At 40.6% G+C, this 24,071-nt stretch overlaps 1 protein-coding gene across 1 annotated transcript in view; it reads left to right on the forward strand.

Moving 5' to 3' along the window:
- USP54 (ubiquitin specific peptidase 54) overlaps positions 1–18,262 on the forward strand; it is a gene marked incomplete at both ends in the record, with an annotated part of 50,930 nt that extends 32,668 nt beyond the window's left edge. Inside the window, 12 exons of the mRNA XM_082002152.1 lie at positions 632–763; positions 1,047–1,427; positions 2,875–3,109; positions 3,924–4,063; positions 5,102–5,275; positions 7,105–7,224; positions 8,386–8,578; positions 10,844–12,300; positions 14,617–14,735; positions 15,120–15,260; positions 16,681–16,867; positions 17,604–18,262. Of these exons, the coding sequence (XP_081858278.1) occupies positions 632–763; positions 1,047–1,427; positions 2,875–3,109; positions 3,924–4,063; positions 5,102–5,275; positions 7,105–7,224; positions 8,386–8,578; positions 10,844–12,300; positions 14,617–14,735; positions 15,120–15,260; positions 16,681–16,867; positions 17,604–18,262 (3,938 nt within the window). The remainder of the gene's footprint in view (positions 1–631; positions 764–1,046; positions 1,428–2,874; positions 3,110–3,923; positions 4,064–5,101; positions 5,276–7,104; positions 7,225–8,385; positions 8,579–10,843; positions 12,301–14,616; positions 14,736–15,119; positions 15,261–16,680; positions 16,868–17,603) is intronic.
- Between the last annotated feature and the right edge of the window lie 5,809 nt (positions 18,263–24,071).

Consider the following 24,071-nt stretch of genomic DNA (forward strand, 5'->3'; position numbering starts at 1 on the left):
AGTAAGGGAACGTCGTTGTGTCAGCTGTTCCATGTTGATGATTTGTGTGTACGCTCTTAGCTTGTGGCAGATGTGAATTAGCTGGCTTAGCCCTTGAGAACCAACTGAGGCTTCTTCCCCATAGACTAAGCTAACTCAGATTACTTAGTATTTGCTACAGGCAAAGAGAGAGCAGACGGATAGTTAGTGCAGAGCAGCTGATGATGTGCAGTAATTGTTACATGGTAACTTGTTCATATGCTTGAGCATTCAGCAGAGTAATGTCAAGCAAGCTGTCCTCAGGAGTCTCGTGTTCATGGCCATTAAAACCAAAAAATTATTTGGACAGCGAGAAAGTGATGTCCTTAAACTATTAGAAGACAAGGCAGAGTCAACTTTTTCCTCTCCCTGTGGATGATCTCTCATTAACCAGAGTCCTTGGAGGGCTTGTACTGCTCTTTTACGACCTTTAAAAATGAAGCACCCTCCTTTCCCCAAGACAAAGCCAAAAACTTTTGTGTACAAAAACTTGTCAGTTAGCATTGGAGTGTCTGCAGCTCCTAAGGAACAGGAGAGCCCCGCTGCTCTTAGCGCACAGAACACTCGGTCCAAAGGCTCTTGTCATCTCTACTGTGGTGTTCTGTCCTTCCAGGGCACCTGACTGACAGTGAGTGCAATCAGAAGCCTGTTTCCAAAAAGGGCTCACTGGCAGACCGCAAGAGGAGTTCTAGCCGGCCTCGGCGAAAAGGAGATGAGACTCAGTCATCAGGATACCATAGTGAAGGCAAGAGATGTTACTTTATTTCAGTTATCTATATCTCTTTCTGCTGCTGTTTTCAAGATCCCCAGTATGTACATGCATTTTCTTCCTTGTTTTTTACGTCTTTGTCTGTATTTAGCTTGTCTTTGCTTTTTTGTTTCTGTTTGGGGGGTGCTGGGTGTTTTTTTTGTTGGGGTTTTTTTTTTTGCTTTTTACTTTTCAAAGTCTGCAGGAAGATACCGCAAGTAGGGCTGCTAGTTTAATCTGAAGTTATTTTTGTTGCTTTTTCTGTCTCTGTAAACTGCAGGAGAAACCTTGAAGGAGAAACAAGCCCCGAGAACTGCCCCCAAACCATCCAGCAGCACCAGCAGGCTGAAGGAATTTAAAGAGACAGTGAGCAATATGATCCACAGCAGACCACAGCAGATTTCTCAAACCATCCAGAATTCCCCTCGTGGAGGGAGTAGTGTGGATCAGGCAGAAACAAGACCCTCAAAAAGCCTGCCTGTACACTCTAGAGACTGGGAAGTGGAGAGTACCAGTAGCGAGTCTAAATCCAGTTCATCTAGCAGGTACCGGCCAACCTGGAGACCCAAAAGAGAGTCTCTGAATATAGATAGCATCTTCACTAAAGACAAGAGGAAACATTGTGGCTATACTCAGCTTAGCCCCTTCTCTGAAGAGGCAGGTAAGAGTTTGAGAAGAAAGATTTATTTCAGCACGTGTGGAGTTTTTAATCCTCCACTATCCAGTTTTATTGAAGTAGGAAAGTGAAGTTTTGAACATGGCATTTAGGTTAGTGGTGAGCGTGTCCTTGAAGGCTAGTTTCTTTGTGGGTATTCATGTTGCATGTATGATACTTCTCATTGCTTTCTGTGTGCTAAATTTCACATGTAAGGAAGCAATAAGGGAAACAGTCTGCACTGCTTGAATGGACACAGGGTTAGACTGCTAATTATTTGGAAGTTCATCCCCTGGAACGGCCTTTTGTATTAGTCTGGTTTTTTTTCTCTGGCTCATCATGGTATTTTTGTATGATGGCTCAGACTGTGGTGCGGCAAGTACCTTGTGTATCAGTGCTGAGTTCTTATTGTAAGGATAAGAGCCTGGCAGCCAGTGATGATTTATCTGAGATCATTTTACGCTATAGCAGCTACGTAACCTGTACGTAGAGACTTTGTCCTCAGCTTTGCTGTTTTTAAAGATTAAAAAAAAAAATCTGTTGTAAAACAACTTTGGATATTTTTTGTTGCCTCAGCCCTCCGCTTCCCTTTCCCCAGTCTGCAAATGAGTGTAATAGTTATTTTACTCCCTATCAAGAGGAGGGTACTCCTGAAATTGTAAAGGGTGAGCAGTTTACCAGTTCCTGGTTTTTATGCTGTTACGTTTTTGGAACTGCTGTGCTCTCATCTCAGAGTGCTTGAAAGACAGAAGTTTGTGTGACTGGCAGTGGAGTTGTGGTTAGTGAGGGTGCTGTTGCAGAAATTTGTGGACCTGGAGAGGAGGGAGGAGACAGATGATGCCAACTAGAAGGAGCTAAAGGTTGAAAAGAATTGGGAAGCATAAAGAAATATAAATAAGGAGGATGAAGGGAGAAGAGAACACAGCTCCAGGGAAGGAAGCGAGGGGAGCAAAGAAGAGGCAAGTGGGAATATACAGTGAAATCAGTAAGGAAGAATTTTAAAAAAAAAAGTTTTCCTGTCCTCTGAACTAATGTTACATAAACCTCATCAAATCATAAGTGGCAAAACAAACAGTGTAAGAGGTGCAACATCTGAAGTAGATATGATAGAGTACAATAACAAATATAAACTGGACATACAGTTGAGTAAATTGTAATATGGTCTCGTACAAATACAAATTGTTATGTGGAGGAAGCGATTTTCTTTCCAGACTTGATTGTTACTTGAGGGGGGAATATGGTAAGTTATACTAAAGGGGAGAGATGAAAAAATAAATTTGTTGAATAGATTATTGCTTAATACTACTAGGAATGCTGTAAAAATATTTGGGATGTTTTTTTCTGCTTAATATTGCTAGCTTTACATTAAATTAAAGGCAGCGCTTCTGGTTTAAGCATGATTGAGAAGCTAACATAAGTATAAATGGTTTAGTTGCTTCTTTTGTCTTGACAGGTAAAGAGCTTACTGAGAATGAGGTAAAGGAACATGCTGTTCAAGAAACAAGATCAAGGCAGTCAAATGTCAGATACAAGCGTGGTGTACTGGGCCGGGGCACCCAGCATCATATGGTGGATCAACATCCTCATCTAATACAGAGGATGGAGTCTGGCTATGAAAGCAGTGAACGCAACAGCAACAGCCCAGTTAGTCTGGACATGCCCTTATCTGAAAGCTCAAGCACCCACAGGTAGATTTCAACAAACTTCATTTTTTGAGTTATTGAAGTCTTGATTTCTTTTTTTGTAGTTACATAATGGTGTAGAGTGTGTTTTTTTTTTTTTAATGCAAAATGGCACTCCTAACTTGTAATACAGGTTTATTGGGGCAGAGGAGAAATAGAAGGGAAATAGGAATCTGAGTGAGTTTGATTCCTCTTGTGGTCTATATATTGATAGCTTACTGCTAGTGAGAAGGAAAAGAAATGGGCTTCAGGTGAACGAGAAATGTTGACTAAAATGTTGCACCTGAAATAGTCATATCCTTAGTCTATGATTTAAAAACTCAACTAAAATATCAAACTTGCCACTTGTCCTTTGACAAGCTTATAGACCTTTTTGTTTCTGTTAAGCCATTGCTTGATAGAAGCCTTGTACAAAATGAGAACCCAATAGTCTTGCTTATACGCTTGCAATATTTATATGCAAAAATAAATAGGCAGCACAGTGTGTTTCTCTCCTTGGCTTAGAAACCTTCAGGCAATTGGAAACTGAGACTGTTTATGGCCAGAATAGTAGATTTTCAGCTGTAATAATCTGTTGAGAACAGCTGTCAGACCACAGTTTTAATATGTATTGCATACTCTTATGGAGGTGATTAGCATTATTGTCATCCCTCTTCTTAACTTTCTCCTCCCCTATTTCTCACAAGATTTCCTTATGGTAGTTGTTTTTATTATTAAATTAAAATGCAAGTAAATATTTGTGATGATAAAAAAAAGGTAGATACAATTTCTCCTGAAGAGATTAATAAAATGGTAAACTCTAATTACTCTCTTCTTGGAGGGATGCTCATATGAAACGAGCAGGTGGATTGGTTCCTGCCTGGCGTAACATCCCAAAATCTCACAGTAGCAGCATCTTGGAAGTGGAGTCTACTTCATCAGTTGGGAGCTGGGCAAACAGCCCACACAACATTGGAAATGGTAAGATATACTTCCTCAGTAGCTGTGGTTTTGCAAGCTAAATTGTATTGGAGTTGTTCTTTACTTTCTGGATGTTTATCTTCACTGTGAAATTGAGGAAAGGGAAGAGAAACATTGTGGAACATAACATTGTTTTACAAGATTTACCCAAGGGTGTTGCAAAAAGCCTTGTTGGAATATTCCTTTGATCATGTTGCTCTGGCATCTTTTTTGCGTATTGACTTAACTGATGAAGAAAAGCTATTTTTCCTGTTCTTTCCCATAACTTAGTAGGATTGACAAGTCCTGAAAAGCAGCTCATACTGCTATCCAAAATTCAAAATTGTCAGAAATTAGAGTGGATATTGACATTTGGGCTAAGGCTGAGCTTTTCTGCAGATATGCATTCAGATTGTGTATCCTTCTGAGCAAGTACTTTATTCCAGAGAATATCTGGGGAAGGGAGGAGAAGAGACACTTCTTGAATCTGAATACAGGTCATCATTGAAGTGAGAATGATGACTGATTTCTGCTGTGTTGAATAGGATATTGATGTGCTTTATTTTCTTCCCTTTTCATCTGCTTTTGCAGTTACATGAAAATCTCAGTTGGAATCCATTTTACTTACTAAGGTTAATGATCTGGCTAATTTGACATAGCATTATTTACAAATTATAAGCACAGTAAGAAGCCTCAAGATTTCAGCATCAGTGTACAGTTATCTCTTCCAATGATTCCTTCTGTTCCGTTTGCTGTTTCTTGGGTCAGTGAATCCAGGGATGGGCTATGCTTCAGGGGAACTTGAAGCAATACTGCAGCATTTCTGCCAGTCACCGACATGGAGAAGGCAATTGGAAACCGAATGGTTTGGGCAGGGTTTTAAAAGTAAAACTTAACGCAAAATTTGTAATCTGAAATTCTGTGATCTTTGCTCGGTCAGCCTGTTATTTATGTTAATAGTATTCTCCATTAATACTTCTTTGTCTTTGAAGGGTTACTTTAAGAGATTTTACTATCAAAAAATGGTTTTGGTTTGTTTGTTTGTTTGTTTTTTTGAAGGTGGGGACATGTTTGTCCCTTTAAAGAGTGAACTGGATGAATTGCAAGAGGAGGTGGCAAGGAGAGCGCATGAACAAGAACTACGCAGAAAAAGAGAAAAGGAAATGGAGGCAGCAATGGGCTTTAATCCCCGTCCCAGCAGGTTCATGGATCTAGATGAACTTCAGAATCAGGGTAACTTTCTGAACGCAGTATATTTTGCAAGATGGTAGTGCTGAAGTTTTTTGAACTTAATTTCTTACTGTAAGTCTCTCTCTTCACCCTCCATTACGATTTTCTACCTTCAGTTAGTGAAAAACCATTGATTTCAAACCTGTAGGACACAAAAAAAACCCCACCTTGTTTGGCATTTTGACCAAACTCCTCCTTAAATGAGACAACAAAATAATGCAGAGGTGGCTTTAATATATTTGCACCTTTCCATTTTTATGTGGTGATTTGCACCACTACTAGTATTGATACCTAGATTTCGCTACAAGGCTTCAACCAACATCTTGGAATGAGCAGGGCTGTTTGTACCTTTCAGATGCCTCAGGTCCACCCACAGCATAGCTTGTCCATTTAGGCCACTGTTTCGTTTCTGGTAGCGTCACTGCCCTAAGCAATTCTGCTTGTTCCTGCCCTTGTACTTTCCGCTCTTTCTCCCTGCCCAGCTATGCAGCCACAGCACAGGGGTGGGAACAAGTACTGTGGCTTAACATTAGCAGACTGCTTGACTGCCTGGAAGGCTTGCTTGTACACAGAACTCCAGAACACTTGTGACTCATTTTCCCCTCAAGTAAACTGCTAAATTCATGCAAAGAAAGCTAACTTTAGTATACTGGCCTTGATTTTGAAACTGTATGTGCCGCTTGATTAACTCGCTGCTCTAACAACTTTCTTCTCTCTGCAGTACTTGCTTTTCATGTGAGTTCTTCGGGGTTTATAGTATGTGTTTGCATCTGTGCATGAGAGTGTTGGGGAGCAGGCCAGGCCATAGCATCCATTATGCAAGTTGCGAAAATATAACTTATTGTTGGCCAGTGAAGACACTCATATTCTCTACTACAATGGCAGAGGCATTCTATTAAAAAACCCCACCCCTCAACAAAACAAAAAGTCAAGTTTTTATTTTCTGTTTTCCCCTGCCCCATTTGAATGTGTACATTTTAGTGCATAACTTGCATAATGCCTAATAGGTGAGACCAGATTGTTTCGGCATTTCCTCCTCTCAGAACTGGATGTTGTGATGCCAGGACACAGTGTTTCATCTTTCTCTTTTTTGTCCAAGTATGATTTGTGATTCTCTTCTCCAACACTGTTCTAAATTGTTGCAAAAAGAATTCTTGACCATTGTCCCTTTCTTCTCGGCTTCTTGCACGTGTTTTTCCTCCTAAAGCTGCAAGACTGTTGGGTTTTCATATTCCATATGTCTCTTCCAGCAGTTAAGTGTATGCACTGAACACACATTTTTAGAAGTATTTCATGCAGGCATTTACACTCACACTCAAGCCTGAGTTTCTGTTCCCCAGACATCTCAGTTGTTGCAGTTTGTTTCCATTTTGTATGGAAGTAATTGGGTATCTGAAAAGAGGCAGGTGATTTTTGGCAGGGGATGAGGAAAGCCCTGACCTGCTACATTTCTTTTACTGATATATTTTGGTTTAGATTTAATTCTAAATTTAGATCAACTTGACCGAAGCAATCTGAACTGACTCTGTGATATGTCTAGACCATCTTTTTGTACTGATTTAGACTACTGAAAATAATATGTCGGTACAACTCTCTCAAGTAAACAACGTTTGAGGAAAAAATCAGGTTCACGTTGTTTTACTGTGTGAATGTCAAGCATATCAGTGCTCAGTTTTAATTCTACTTAGGGAAGGTTAGGTGGTGCGGCCTGGGATATGTGCAGCCTTTGCGAGACTCCATATGTGGAAGAATTTGGCAATCACGAATGGGATGAGGGTAAGTGAGGGTTCTGCAATGAATGAAACCAAAATGAAGGGTGCTGCCCATTGCAGGGAGGAGTGATGGCTTTGAGAAGTCGATGCAGGAGGCAGACTCAATCTTTGAAGAGTCGCTGAATCAGGAGCAGAAGGGGGATTGTGCTGCAGCTTTGGCTCTCTGTAACGAAGCTATATGTAAGTAACTCTAACCGCCTGAGCTATTGCGCTTTTGAGAGTTTACTAATATCACAGAAAAAAGTCTGAAACATTGAATCATTAAATGGTCAGATAGTAATATGGGGATCCAGCTGGTCTTTAAGAACATGCAGGGAGATAAATCCTTCCTTTTTTTTCAAGCATTCCCTTTTGGGGGTCTTAGTCCTATTCCTTTTCATCTGTTTTTGGTTTTGTTTTTTTCATGTTTGCATCTGTTTTTGTTGTTCTCTCCAGTGCTATGGCAGTAACAGCACTAGGGTACTGATGTGCCCTTTTCGGTGCTAAATGGTGGATTTTGGCAAGCATGTGGTAGGTAACTCCCCCTACCACTTGGTCCTCAAGTTACGATTTTTCCCAATCCTCAGACCAAATTACAAAGGGCATTAAGCTCCCCTTTCTCATGGAGGGTGTAGCATAGGAAGAAAATGGTAGCCCACTCTTGAGTCATCTGGATTAACAGAAATGAGCTATGTTGTACCTGACTTTCATGAAGAAAAAAGCATTAGGACATTGAAGTGCTTAAATGCATTGTGACCTTTGAGAATGTGTGCTATGTGATTTCATTTTATTTTTGGTCTTTTTGCATTATGGCTGGCTGTCTCACCCCATGCTCCTCTCTGTCTGTGTAGAATGGCTGCAGACAGAGTGGGTAGCTCCTGTGCATTTGCATTTAGAAATTGGCTCATATGGACTGCAGACTAAGGGGCGCAGCATATGGCTGTTGATAGCTTTGTTAGCTTCCATTCCAGCAAGGTATGTGTGTGCTGAATCTCAGATCCCAGCTGGGTATTCCTGCACATAAAGGGAGTCCCAGGTATGGAGGAGACAGGAGAAGGGTAGATGACAGAATGAAGCATCAGCGTGCTGGGGTGGAAAGAGCCTGTGTGAAGGGGATGAGAAGTTGGGCTAAACATGGGTAATTTTTTTTTTTTTTACTTTATTTTGGTTTAGTTCCAATTAATGTGTTTGGACACCTGGCTAAGCTGAATGTGCATTAATGGAAACAATAGCATCTTTGTGAAGTCTTCTGTGGCAGTAGTTGCATGGTCCATGTTTTATGTTCTTGCTGCATCTTTTTTCTTTTTCAATTTTATTCCTTTTTTCTGTTTGTTTTCTGCTATGTTTTCTTTTGCATTTTAGCTAAACTAAGACTTGCCATGCATGATGCCAGCGCTAGCACTCACAGCAGAGCCCTAGTCGATAAGAAGCTGCAGATCAGTATCCGAAAAGCCCGGAGCCTCCAGGATCGCATGCAGCACCAACAGCCATCGCAGCCGCTGCCGCCGCCAGCCTGCCACCCACCACAGGGCGGCACCATGGCCCAGTCTACAAGGTAGTCCAAGTACATCACCTAGACCCAGATCTGAGCTGCATCTATGAGCAGTGCAGTCTGGAAAGAAATAGCAAACGATATATTCCCCTGGCTAGTCCAAATCCTACAGTGTTATTTCCTATTCCGTTCTTCTTTAGGTTAAATCTTATAATAAGATGGTCAACTACCCCCTCCCCCTCTCTTCTTCCCCCCCCCCCCCCCCCCCCCCCAGTCTTTATAGCTCCATGGGCATATATTCAAAATCTGGTCTGTGACAGAGAATTGTAGCAGTCAGTGCCTGGCAGCATTAATAGTTTATGCACCAAGGGAAAGAATACAGTCGAGAATGACCTGGCTGAAAAGTGAGTGTGTGTTAGGATGAAATGTGCAAGTGTTTACAATCAGGAGCAGTTTTAGGAGTCTGTCAGTAAAAGAGTGTACTACAGTAAAAATCTTGCTGTAGTTGCTTTTATGTTGAGAACAGCAACTAGCGTGTTTTAGTGCTCTGTAGTTTGAAAAGTGTCAACTACACTGATCTTTTCTTTCTAGTCCACTTCTCTAGTGGTGCACTGGTACAACTCTTGGATCCAGATCCTGACCCAGTCACCTTGACTGTTCTCCCTGATGCTATATCATTCTTCATTTTCTTTGTGCTTCACAGCATCCTGTAGCCTGGCTTAGCAGCCTCTTCAGTGTCTCTTCATGATTCTTTCTTCCATACTGACTTTAACTGTAGCATAATTAACTCTCTGCTGTAACTGATCCTTTCTTCCTACCTTCTTTAGCATGCAGCTCAATCCTTATTTCTTCCCATGCCATTCCCTCCTAGCACTAGACTATCCCTATCGAATTTCTAGGCTGTTTCTTGAACTGCTACTTTTCTTTTCTCTCCCCTTTCTTACATGTTGTATTATCAGAAGCTTAGATGAAATCTCAAATGGGAATCCTTTTTCTTTTCCTTTTTTTAAAATGCCACATACAGCTATATCCTAAAACTCAGTTAATTTGCACACCTGCCAGGCTATAGTTCATAATGTTCTTTTCTTTTCCTGCAGTAGCTGAATTATATGTAATGAGGGCTGATCTTTTTGTCAATCAGAAGTCCATTATATCCTCTTTTACAGGGGAAATGCAGAGCCCCAATTATGCATTTTGGCACATTTGAAGAAAATGAAAGAAACTTTCTCGACTAATTTTGTTAATGCTGAACTTGCTCACTGCTGCTCTGTGAAAAGAACATTACTTTTGCCAAAAGTTACATCTAGTCAAATGTTAATATTGCAGCCACTGTAAAGAATCTATTCATAGCCAGAGTTCTGTACTCTTGCTTTGGTATCAATAACATTGTAGACAGTGCAAAGTTTGCAATTGCTCACAGACAGGGTCATTCTGTGACACACGTCAACTAGGTCTTCATGATAACTTTCATTCTATGCATCTGAAGGAGGAAACAAAACAATGATGTTACAGTTTCCTTAAGTTCTCTGTTGGAGCTGTTTGTAACCTGTCACTTTCTCACAGGCGCATGGACTTGGTACTGATTTTTCTGTCTGCATATTAAAATGCTAACTAAATGCAGAAGAATGCCAAGGACATGTATGACCCAAGGATATAATGGTCTCGCATTGGTACATAAAAGAGTACAAATTATTTTTCAGAGGTATACTTAGAATACAAATTACTACAAAATAATACTTACATATTTAGATTGAACTTTATTTAATGTCTTGGATAAATATCTCAAAGATTAGAATACAAAGGTGATATGAGAGAGATTTCAATCTGTTCCTTCCATTTGTCAAGTCATTCTTCATGAAGTTTTCTGGAAAGAGGCTACCCTGTAGAAAAATTGTCAGTTCATGTTCAGATTATGAACATGTCCAAAGTTATTTTCAAAAATAGCTAAAGTGTTAATGTTGGAAACAGTTGTTTTGTTTTATATAAATGCTATTTTTACTATTCTTACAGTTATCCCTACCCACATGCTGTCTGCTGGTTAAAGTGCCTCAGGTGCTGTACAAGAATACTTTTATGTAGAACTGAACTGTAGCAAAATACTCTTAAAAATATGAAATGGATTCAGTAGATCAGATATAGTAGGAAGTTGGGGTTAGAAGCAAAGGACTAACATGTATGTATCTACTGAATTAATGCAAAGTCTTCATTAGAATACAGGTAGCAAAGAAAAGTGTGTTGACATATATGTCACCTAGTGCAAGTTCTGCACCCTAGGGATAAATGTAAGCAATGACTACTGCTAATCATTTACCCTTCTGTGTGTTTTAGTGAACAGACTGGCCCGCTCCAAGTACTGCTGAGCCAGGAGGTACCACTGGAACCCAACAAAGAAGTGGAACTTGGGTCCAGTTCTTTCTTCCACCCACCTGCTTCCTGCCATGAATTGCACTCATCATTATATCCAGAGTCTTCCTCCTTGCCCCCTTCTGAAAGCAATCCATCCAACAGGATCTCTTCAAACTTCCAGTCTGCTTCTGCTGATTTTCATGACCAAGTTCCCTCTTTTCACTATAGGCAGGGGTTGGCAGAAAGGTCTGCAAGAACTGAGAATGATGCCCACCATAGTGTGGAATTTGCTGACACCACAGCCACAGGGCCAAAAGACTATAGGGAATGCTGCAGTAGCAGCAAGTTAGAAGAGGTTCATAACATAATGCCTGCTCTCACACCTCAGTACAAATACAAGGCTAACACGGTAAACTTTGGGTCTTTGCCTACACTGTTTCCCTGTCCACATCTACCACAAGCAGCATCTCCTGAACAAGACAGCCAGCACAGTCTTTGTTCCAAACTTGCAAGCTCTCCAGTGCGGCCCAGCATTGATCATTTAGGGGCCTATCATGCAATGACCCCTGCAACTTCATCCCCTACACAGCAGTGCTCCTTGGATCCTTTGCAGAAAACAAATAAGTACTCCAGAGCAAACAGCCATGAGATCTTACTGTCCTCACAGGATGAATATGGCACAGCAGAAGGTTGCAAATCTGAGGCTTTTAGTACAAAGGGACATGTTCGCTCCTTGGCAGAGCAGTTTCAGAAAATGCATGCAGTCTCCCAGAGAAAAGGTACTCATGAAAAAGGCTGGATTGCTGCAGTGTGTCAGGAGGAGAAGTCTCCAAAGTTAACACAAAAATCTTTCTTCAGCTCTTCATCCTCTGGTTACAAACAGCTAATCCATCAAAACCAAGAGAACAAAAAACAGTCTTCTGAAAAATTACACTCAACTGTGGATATTAGGGATGGGGTAGCTTCTTTGGAGGGTTTTAGTGCCCAACATGTTGCTTCTAAGAGTATTTGTTCTCACAGTGAAGAGCTGTGTAGAAGAGGTGGACAGAATATAGCAGACCCTGCACCCTACCTGGAAAGGCACTGTCATGATGGAGGAATAAAACAGGTGGATGATGGAGCTACTAGTAGCATGGTTGCCTCTATGCCTGTGGACCGTTGGGTGGATAATGTTACTAGGTATTACAGTTCTCGGAAGGCTAATAAGAATACTGAATGGCTTCCTGTACCTGGGAGGAGTCCACCCCTTTCTGATCAGAGAGCAGTTGGAGATGACTTGAGCAGGATCCCAGTACATCTGCACCCACAGTGGAATCAAGACACAGAACAGGAGCTCTCAGAACTGGAATCCCTCTATCAGACTAGTCTGCAGGCATCTCAGGCCATTAGGCCTTTCTTGGGAAGACAGGACAGTGCTAGGTATCCATTTGACCAATCAGGTAAGAATGATGCAGCTGTTTTTCTTGGTTGACCTGCCTATGTACTCCAATGTAGGTGAAAGTACATTTTCCAGTTGATTTAGCTAAATGGGCATGAATTTGTGCACAGATGCAGAAAGATTCAGGTTGTGGACTCTGAAAACATTCTAACTATATAGGTATAGAAGCAGTGGGACAGCACTGCCTGGGGAGGCTGCAGAGTAGCTGTTGATCTTGGCAAAGAGCGCAACATCTGTTAAGGGTAACAGAAATAATGGATGTTGTTTTCAATTAGGGAACTAGCTGCTTAGATCAGGCTGCTGAATTTTGCTGTTTGAAAGTCCTACATCACCTCTGGAATGTATTCATCTGTTTCTATGCCTGAAGTTAATGTTCTCCACACTTGTGAATGTTAACTGATTGTATTTGAGAATTTAGTCTGTACCTGCTTGAGGGGAATAACTTTTAAAAGCGTTTCCAGATCTATGAGAGTTGAACTTGTGTTTTGTTAAGGACTACCTGCTTGAAGTTCTGGAAAATTACTTGTGAAAGCAGCACTGCGGGTACATGATCTGTACTAAGATTCTCGAGACCTTGTGGATTAGTTGGTGCCAGAAGAAAAGAAACAGATTTTGCTGTTGGTGAGAAATCCAGCTGTTGCCAGAGACATTCCATTAGAGTCTGATGACAGCTGTCAGATTCCACTTAAGCTGATCTAATCTCCTGCCTGCAATATAGCAAACTTGATTCTCTGCTTAGCACAAGTGAAGCAAATTTCTTTATAATCCACATCATAGCATTAGAGCTATGAATTTTCTAGTTAAATACAAAGCAGCCTGAAATTTGATGGGTACCAAAGGGATAGAGAGAGATGTGATATATATTGCAATACATGCACAAGACAGGTTTTCCCCTGCTCTGCACCCATGGAGGTGGAGCCTTCATCGTTCCTGACAAGTCAAGCCTGGCTGTGACCAGAGTGAGTACTGCAGTAGACTCTTGAACAGGTCTTTTATTCAACAGCTTGAGTTTTCTATGAAGTTCTTTCATCTTGCAGTCCACTGGCAGACCAGGTGACACATCCGAAGGTGGCCATTTCCCATTTGTTGTCCTTTGGTTTTCTTTCAGAGTTAGGCAAGGTCTGACCTCACAACCTTGCAGACAGTCTCTTTCATGGGCTTGAATCAGAAGGTCTTACGTGTTCCTATTTAGCTTACTGATTTTGGAAGCTCTTTCTGGAATTCTAACAGGATAAAGCAACTGCTTTAGTCTTAGCTAGAGCTTCAGAGTTCTGTCATCAAATGCCCTGTTTCTTATGCTGACACTTTTCTTGCCTATATTCCCACTACATATATGAGGGATATGAGGTATGGATATTCTTCTGAACTGAAGTTTGTCTCTGAGATCTTTAATTCTGGTTTGCTGTGAGTTTCAGATGTTCCGTCCTAAGTTCTGCAAATTCTATATAAAAACAAAAAGTTTGAACCAGTGCATCTACTCTGATGAACTGGATGAAAATCACCTGAGTGGGTCTAGGACAGCTCTTTCTCACTTTTAATTTGGATTACCAGTTCATTTGCAAATGCTATTTAAACTTTCTGCCCCATATCAACTGGTTTTGTCAGACCTTTGCATTCAGAATCATGGTGAAAATGCCTCTGTTTCATTACTGGAACTTTACAACTGAGATTAAAGCAAAGACCTGATCCTCCAAATGCCACCTCAATGCAGAAAATGTGTCGTTACCAGCACATCACCTTTCTTCCTTTATAGAGAGGTTCCCTGTGACCATTTTTGAGGCCATTGATCTGCCTGTCTCTTCCACGAGGAACTGTTGAATTATAACGGGTTCGTGGGGATTGCATTGAAGTGAAGTAACTGTAGCAATCCTAATTAAAAATAACACTTCATTGAGCCAGCGTAACAAATGGCTGTCAAACTGTAACATTGCATGGGAACGGGCAGGTGAACGTGTGGGGAGCTGAGTCTTGTGTTTAACCCAAGTAACTTCAAGTAACTTGCTCCTGGTAGTTGTTTTTTTGTCCCTATAGGTCCCCTTAACTACCTTGCCTCTGTATCAAACAACTTTTGGTGTGCAGTTAAATCATTTAACTCTTAAATAGTCAAATTAACTGCTCCCAAGAAGCCTTCAAAAGGGCAAGAGAAGCCCTATCTCCCCTTGAAATGTTGGAGTTGTCTTATGTTCAAAGGATCTCTAATAACTTCTCATTCTGTGTGTATAGTCTGTCTTTTTGTGCCGGAGTCAGACCTGAGATAGTCAGAAATGTGCCATAACATGCAATCAAGCGAACTTAACCATAGCATTTTCCTTCCCAGTCTCTGTCAACCTGAATGTGAGGAAGCTGCATGGTACAGCTGGCATGGGTCTCTCGAAAACCCCAACAGCAGAGATCGAGCGCAGCCTGTGTGGATCCGCTGTCTCTTCTGTCTCCAAGGTGACAGACATGTAGTTCCTTAAGATGTGCTAGAGGTGGGGAAGGGCTTGGCCTGTGCAAATGAAAGAATTTGCAATGGGAGAAGTGGAATATATTATGAAAAAGGAGTCATTAATACTAATGTTAGAGAGAATTTCAAATGCAGTCTAGCTGAGGATTAATTAGCTATAAAATGTGTGACTCATGCTACATGTGCCTTGCATGCAGTCAATTTATCTAAATGCTGACTTTGAGAAACATATCCCTGAAAACTTGAAGATCTATTTTCTTTGAACACATTGACATGGGCTGCCTAGCATCACAACTTATAACTGCTTCTTGATGTTGATATACAAAATGGATATTATGGAGATCCTTTTCTGAAATGTGTGATATTGTCTGCAGGTCATGTATACCAGAGAACATAACAGGGAACCAGAAGAGGAGGAAATGTACAGTGCAGAGAATTTCCGTCGCATTGCTCGTAGTCTCAGTGGGACAGTCATCTCAAACAGAGAAGAGACCTTGGTCTCTTCTCACAGTTTTGTAAGTAGAATGATGTGCAGCTTTCCAAAGAGCCATCATCTCTGTGTAGGGTTGCTGTTTTCTCTGTCTGCGTTTAGTGGTTAACAAACAAGACAGCAGACAGCTGAATAATAAGCTATGATGAAATTCAATTTCTTTGAATTTTTGTTCTCTTCTTGGAAGAAGAATGAGTTTTTATTTAAGTAACAAAGCCATCTTCAGGAGTCATTGCAGATTAGTACCTGCTGCAGCTGGTAAGCATCTGAGCTGATACTACTTGCCAGTATACAAAGACATCTAGTATAAACTTTTTTTTTTCAGTTGACTTAGGGTATTTTCGAGGAAGCTTCTAATACACCTATAATTTTAAAAAGACACCACTAACCATGTGAAAGTTTTCTGCTCTCTTGTGGGTATATTCAGCCAGTAGCATTTTTAGAGAGTAAAAGTAAGCATAAAGGGGAAACAATTCAAGACTTGGCATAACATGCAGCCAGCTACATACAGGAAATAACGAAAAATAGGGAGGTTGATTTTTTTTCCTTTGTTATCTCTGTTAAGTAGTTCCAGGCGCAAGTTAAAACTGCAAGTGAGGAAAACAGTAACAGATTATTGTTGGTGTTCAGCAATTTAGATAATGTGAAGGTGTGGCTTGGATTGAATTTTTTTGCAAACTGTGGTTAAGTTTTTGATTTGAAACCAACCACATAATAAGTGTAGGAGAGTCTCAGTTGTAAAATCGGTTCTGTAGACTGGTTGGTCTGATTCTACCGTTCTGCTGTGTACCATAAGGTAAGAATATGTTGACTTCTGAATGTTCGCTTCTCAGCATGCTTTAGCTGAGGGCTTTAACGCATACCTGGAGGTGCTGGCAGAAGCACTTAAAAACCCCTAGCTGTCCAAGATCCCCCTCTCTGTTGAAGGTTTTTATCCCCACAAGAGAAGCAGCTGATAGGATGGCTCTCTGTAACCACTCTTCAACTTAGTCAGTGGGTTTGAGTCTGCAACAGGTAAATCTGTTCATAGTCTGGAATCAGAGCTTCCAGTAAAGCCTGCTAGAAAATAGGAAGGAAGGAAGGATCAGCAATACCCTTCTTCATTTTACGGGTTGTGTAGCACGGCAATTCCAATGCTGACTGGCCTGCCATCCTTCTGTGATCTCAGTTTGCAAACCAAACCTCCATGAATGGTTTATTTTGGCTTTTTCTCCTTGGTATATTTCCAGTCAGTTGATCCTCCTTAGTAGCCTACCACTGCTGCAAGAGCCTTACTGGATTGATGCAGTTTTTATTTGTATTTCTTTTTCACATATGGATGCATGTTTTTGTTCTGGTGACTCATCCCTTTCCTTGGATCAGTACCATCTTCGCTTGATTCAACCCAACTCTGTGTTTACTCATCATGTTATGTTCTTTTCTTCTCCTTTCTCATTTTATAAAAGGAAGCACCAAATATGAGGAAAATGCCAGTGGACACCAGCCACCGTTCTTCCAGCTCCACTTCCCTTCCTTTCCCCTATGATCCTCCTGTGTTTCCCTTTGATCCCCAGCACAACCCAAACCAGGTGCAGCACCTACCCCATGATGTACTGGTGCCCAGCATGGTGGGCAAGGCACGTAAACTGTCAGGTAATCACAGGACTTTTCATCCTCCATCGTGATCAGAAATATTGGTGAAATACAAGTCTTCAGATCTTGTCTTTCATAATGATGTTTCACCATCTGCCTGAATTCCTCCAGAAATCTGGAAGGACACATCATGTTGATGTTTTTTGGGGTTTTTTTTAATTTCTCTGCCCTTTGGAGTTGTTCTGTGATTCTGTGCTAAGTGGACATAACAAAAGGGAATAGTCTAGTGGAAACATTACGTTGACTTCATAAAAAATCATATTCACATTTTGTGAGGTATTTTCTTTCATGTAAAAGTAGCAGTGAGACCCACCACCTTGTTCTTATGTATGAGAATACTTCCACAAGCTACTCATTCCAGCAAATCACACATGTAATTGTGCCAATAGACATAACTAATTCCTCCATTATTTTCCCTGATAGCCATCAAAAACAGTTTGATCTATCAGCCTAGAAGTATTTTGCTGGGCTCCTTGATGACCCAAAGACTGTTAAAGAAATCTGAAGTCTGTGACAGCAGCTGTGGTAGGTTAAGTAGGAAATGCAGCGAGGAAAGTGAATGCTAGAAAGGATACAGCTAGCTTTTATTCAGAATTCCATGTCAACCAGTAACTAGATGTACTACTGATTTTGTTTTTCTCCTGTCACCTGTTGGCTACAGCTGAAAGTTCTGAGAGGATGAAACAAAAAAATATTAACTAAGCAAACCCTGTTTTTTCTCCCCCACCTCCCCCAGGAGATCAGAAGAACATCATCCAGAAACTTTTGGTTGTGCCTGACAGGGGTGAAGCTTTCCAGAGTGAAAACTACCCAGGTGTGGCACTGAGCTATGGGAGTCTTCCTTGTGCACCCAAAGGCACCCTCTCCCAGGGACAAAAGCCTCTTGTTAATCTGCATTTAGGAGGTGGAGCATCAAGTGTGTTCAGCCAATGGCCAGAGACGAGCTACCCTGCCAGGCAAACAGCCACATTACCAGATAAACGAACAACGCTCTGGGGGAAACATGCTGGCCAGCCAGGCAAGAGTTTACAGCAAGGCTTCCTCCAGCAGCCGTTGCAACATCATATGCATGAATCTTACACCATCGGTTGCAGGCTACCAGCCAGCACAGACTACAGCACTTTAAGAATACCACACGAGCCTTCTTGGGATCCCGGTGCCTCTCAAGGTTGTCCTGTGCCCCCTTCTTGTGTTAAGGCCCCGGGTCCAAGGAGAGTTGATATGCCTCCAGAAGAAGACTGGCGACAGAACAGCTACACCCCTCAGCCTGGCAGAAGGCAGATGTTGCCAATGCATGTGATGGATGGGACTTTTTCTTCTGCTCCGGAGGCACACAGAAGTATGCTGGCTCAAGCAGCAGCAGCTACTGGCACCATGCAGAATAATGGCTGGTGAGACCCCGTCTACGCCACGTGCCCTAATAAACCACTCTGTGAACAGACTACAGTTGTTGCCAGAGCATGGATTACATCGAGACAGCAAACTCTTTCAATCAATATCTGTGCCAGGTTTGTCTTAAAATGTAGCTATACAGTATGTGGACACTAATTGCACTGTGTTTCATTTCTGACACTACTGAACTGCTGTCTGGATGGGGAATCTTAGGTATTCTAGTCCTGGCCTCTCCTAGCAAAAAAGTGCTATAGGAATGGTAAGCTTCAGGGCTGCTGGTTTACGGGTTAAGTTCAAAAGTATGCGCATGTTTTGAAGGAAGACGGCCACTAACAGAAGGATATTTTTAAGGACTCTTTCATGAAATGTAGCTTTGGTAAATTCTTCACACTAAAAAAAACCCAAAACAATCCTTTTGTTTTCTTCTCCTTCCTCTCCTGTTCCTTCCTAGGGGAAAAAAGCCAGACCCACTTCCAGGTTCCAGTAAATCTGCACTTGGCAGGCTGGCAGTTAGTAAAGCAAACCCAGTTTTCAGTGTGCTGAGATCTCGGGCAGAGATCACAGCTGTAGTTGCTGCTGAGGAAGTGGCAAGGAGACATTGTTCATCACTAAACCAGAATTTTCCCCACTTCCTCGAGTCAAACTAACAATGCTTCAAACAGAAAAGACTGTTAATGCTGCACGCTTAATTACACCAATGTAAACACAGAATAAGTTTTAACTATTTTGGTGTCAAACATACTTGCTTTTGTAAGTATTTTTCAAATAAATCTATGAAAATAGTTCTATTTACCTGTCTGTGTATGAGCTTTTTTTGCTATTTGGCTTTACTCATCAGTTGGCCTGAAACTGCTTATTTTTTTTCTTATACATTAAGAAACATGAGTAAATTGTTTATTCTAGTTCATTAATAAAAGTTTTTGTAATAAATATTTAGATTGGAGGACATGTCTAATTTTGTCCCTGCATTTGATGTGTTTCATCACTACTGTGCTTAACTTTCCCCTTATAATTAACAGTGTCCTTTGAAAAGTATTTTGAGTTTGGAGGGAGAACTACAGAATCTGTGCAAGATGGTAGGTGTATGCAGGCAGTACTCTTACACATCAAGGTAATTGGAAATTACTGGTGTGGTGAGAAGTGTCATTTTAATAAGAGCTGCACCCCTGCTCTTGCAAACGCTGTCAGGTGTGGTGATTGAGTTGTTTAAAAATGCGGAGGGTTCCCTTACGCGCTTGTACTGCGAGCGGCAGCGCAGCTGCGCTGGCCCCTGCCCAGCCGGCCGGTGGGCGGCCTCGGCTGCCCCCTGCTGCACGTGCTCCTTGGTAACCTGCTCTCGCTCTTGGGGGCCTTCCTTTTAATTTCATGTTCTGCACCTCGGTGCTTGATGGAGTTTCATCAGGTTTTGCTGTTTAGTCTGAGATTGCGTCTCATTCCTTTTATTAAATGTCATTTCTCCAGTTTCTTGTTTCTAAGTAATTGCTATTACATGTTACTGTTACAATCTAATGTAACTGCGTCGTGCTAAATTGTGTTTTCTGTTTGGGATTGTGTTGCACGCTTCCTCGTACATAACTGGCCTCGCTAGCTGTGGTTACCAGAACAAAGCACTCTCGTTTTCCACCCCTCCGCTCCAGAAGAGCCCTGCTGACTTTCGACTCTTCCGCATAATGGTTTTGCCAATTTAATAACATGAAACTTTCAACAGTGCTGATTTTTTACTAATTTTCTAAATATAAAACAATGGAGTATTATTTTACTGAAACAACTATTTGATTAAGGTTTCCCAGCAGATGCAGAATTGTTAGTCTCTCTGGCGGCACATGAACATGCCATAGCCAACTGCTAACTTTCTAGCTGTAGAAATTACGATTTTTAGGAAGCAACTGCCATGCAGAGGTGGATATTTGGACAGAAACATTCCTGTTACAGTTCTTTCTCCCTCTTACTCCTGTTGGTAGAACGGTACTACTGGAGTAGAGGGAATCTTGGCAGAAGCAGCCCCTGTTTGTTTCCAGCTTTCTGTTACCTTCAGCAGTAGGAGAAAGTTACTGTAGCCCCAGGATGCAAATGACATGGATAAGTATTTGACACTTGGCTGGACTACAGCTCTAAAAAGTTCAGGTTGCAGAGTGAGGCTTAAGTAGTCTTGAACTCAATTATCTAAAAAAGTCAGTTGCCAAAATGAAGTACAAAGTCAGCTCTTCAAGAATCAATATTTGAAAATGTGCATGCTTAGATTTACTTTTTTATTTTTTTATTTTAATCTTAGCTATTGGGAAGGAGGAAGTACACTTCCATAAAGCTCTGCAGAATAATCCTCAGCTGATGCAACTCACTTTAATCAGTGGTATCCAGTTTTTCTTCATAAAGAGAACTGTTGCTTTTATTGCATCATCATAGTTCTATCTGCCAGGTTTCAAAACCAGTCCTGTGTATATAAATTACTTACTATGAAATTAATTCAGCCAGAGGCCTGAAAAGGAAAAGTTGGGACGTAACCTCTGAAATATCTCCATACTAATGGTATGTCAGAATAGAAACAAACTGAAGTAGACTCAGCAATATATTTAACATGGGAGAGAATGTGAAGATGGAAACATACCTTTACTTCATCTGTAGCTTGTGCCTGCAAGTCTTAGTGAGGTTAGTAAGTTAATATTTACCTTGTAATTCATTTGACTAACTGCTAACTTGTCTCTTTGATGGTATTTTTTGGCTATTTAAACCCTAGAAAAATCAACCATGCCTTAGTTTAATAGCTCATTAAAGTTCACTGTTGCCTATAAGAAGGGTGAGGAGGGAGCTTCCATAAGGAATTCAGCAGCTATTTTGGAACAGTCTTTCTTAGAGTTTATATATAAAGTTTTTGTAAACTTTGCAACATAACCAGGGCTTTCTTTGTAAATATCTGTCACTGGCTGCAGAGTAGGTTGATGGATGGAATTAAGAGAAGTGAAACCCCCACACACTCAAATTTACGTTTTAAAATAATTTATTCTCTTAAAAATAAAATTCTTAAAATTCTTATTCCCTATATTTGTATTATCTCTCACTGTGTTTGTAATACGCGTTTAGACCCAGCTGTGTAGGAGGCAAAAGAGCAGCAATAATAAAAGGAAGAACGACTTGGTGTTCTAGCAGTAGCAAATCTGTGTAAGTATAATCCTTCTGTGTATGGAAGAGGAACTACCTAGCACAGTTCCTTCTCTTGAAGGCAACAGAGTTTGTGCATGGTGTTTATGGAAATCGTACTCGGACATGCTGAGCAGCAGATTTGTTCAAATGGAACCCAAATGGAGTATGTGCTGGGGTGTACAGCACTAGAGTTAACCGAAATGTACTCGCTTTAGGGAAGTGAGCTACAAAAGCACAAGGTAAGTGCCTGATCCTTCCTAAACAAAGGCTGCTACACCCACCTTAAAATGCAGGGAATTTGGGAAGAGAGAAGGAACTGTTTTACTACTGTTTTCCATGATTGCTGACATTGCTGAAATGGGCTTACCAGTGATGGTTGGGGTGGCACGTATCAAGTGTAGGCAGGGTTGCAGGTAAGTGGCAGTCATGCAGGTTTTGCATCTCAAGTCAGCTGGGGAGAGCGACAGGGTAGGGGTGGGGGGAGAAGAGAAGGAAAGCAAAAGACAAGGGAGAGGGTGGATTGGAATAGGAAGGAACCAGACGAATAGGTGAAGAAGACAAGTTGAAAGAAAATGTGTGCATTACATCTCTTAACTCAAATGTGTCTGTTTTTCCAAAGAGCATGTGGTAATTGGTCTATCTGAATTTTCTTTCCTTCTTTTAATGGATAGATTCCTGTGCAGAGAGGGTCCTCGGTACCCGGCTGCTGCTGCTGAAGCTTTTGAGAAGGGAAGATTGACTGGTGTAGAGAGTAGGCAATGTTCTTTATAGGAATCTTTAATAATGTTCATGCCACAGTAAATGAAGCTGCAGAAACACCTGGCTACCACTGCTATATGTATAAATAGACATTGAGCAAACAGTGTAGGTTAAGTTAGTGTTTATGCCAGCTGGGGCAAAGATAAAAATGTGCTTGGGTTTTACAAATACCTCACTTCAGTTAGATGCGTTCTGGAGTCTGCTATGGGTGGCAAAAAGCAAAAGGATGAGATTTTTATCTGTCTCTGCTTGCTACATCTAGCATTTTATCACTGCATAGTACAGAACCTTTTCAAGTCTAGTTAAATACCTGTAATACTCCTTTTATGCTAGTTCTTCCACCATTACTATCTATCACTGGTGGAGTCCTCAATAAAGCTTCAGAAAATGTTTTGGAAAGTAATTTCAGCAGTAGTGCAAGAGGACAAAAAAAATTAATATTATTTGCATTATTCTTCTAGTTCATTGAAGGATTGTTTTTATCCTTTAAAACAACAAGAAAACCCAACTTGGAAATGTTTTTAAGATTGCTCTTTGATTAAGGGAAAAACACCAATTAAGACCCACTACACAGTCACTTCAGAACACTGAATATGTTTGTTAGCATATTTATGGAAGCAAATGCAAATTCATTAGAATACTTCGGGTTGGAAGGAACCTTTACAGGTCATCTAGTCCAACCCCCCCAAATGGATGAGTTCAGCTGAAGAAACAAACTTCCTTATTGGCATCAATAGAATTGTTTTAGTATTTATTCTTGAGTGAGTAAGCACTGAATATACTCACGAATAAGAAGATCCAATTTGTCAAACCTAACTTACAATAGGTTTATTGAAGGAGCATTATCCTGAGTTTGGGATGGCCCAGTCCCAGATGATTCACCAGTGAATCATAGGCTTGAGAAGCTTGATATATATGTGTGTGTATATATATCACTAATCAAAATAATTTTAAATATGAATACATGAGAAAAGTGAGTACAATGAAGCAGCACTTTATTAATAAATCCATGAATAATTTCATATTTTTAAATTTTAGCTTAACATTTTTACTATTCGGGCAAAGTGATTTTCTTGGCAGTCTAGGGTTATCTATCATTCCAGGTTTTTTATTGACAATTTATATCAGTTAATTATTATGTGACTCAGTTGAGGAAGTTCCAAGCATGGAACTCCTGTGAATTACCAAAAAAAAAAAAAAAAATCAAACTATTCAAGATAGTCTTAGGTAGCTTAAAGCACATTAAAGCATGAGCATGTTAACATGCAATACCTATGTGAAGAGTAAATGGTAGGTTTGATTTACAAATCCTGACTTACTAACCTTGAATTACTTGGCTGGAATGCTGCACATATGCATTCATTAGTTGAATTAGCCTTATTTCCACTTTTCTTGTCTGACAAGGTGTGTTATATATATGTGTGTATATATATATAAAATTGTATAACCTACTATCATAGCTTATATGCGATTTGAAAAATCTCTGGGTTCTGTTTGCTATGGAGCTACATATTTTGTTGCTTGAAAATAATTTGCTTTTAGATTCCGGTAGTTCCACTACAGCATACTAAGCTTCAGCTTTTTGTAAAGGTTCAGACTGACTTCTTCTTCAGATATAAAATATGTCAATCAAATGCAAGTTAACATTCTACCATTGTCAGCTACAAGTTTTTAGAAATCAGGCACGTATTTTTAAGTACCTTTAAGAAGAAATAGCTGATTGTTCATGACCCTATGTATTAGTTATTCCAAATTGGATGAAATAATGCATAAATAAATTTTCCATTTGCTTTGATAGTTCAGTTAGTTTCTCCAGATAGATTAAAAAAACCCCTCAGTTGATGTTAAAGAGCCATTTCAGTGCTATAAACTTGTTTTGGTTGATTCCCTGTAGAAGCATAAAAGAAGCTATTCA

Source organism: Phaethon aethereus (genome assembly GCF_964289735.1).
Source record: "Phaethon aethereus genome assembly, chromosome: 7".
In the NCBI taxonomy this organism is placed as follows: Eukaryota; Metazoa; Chordata; class Aves; order Phaethontiformes; family Phaethontidae; genus Phaethon; species Phaethon aethereus.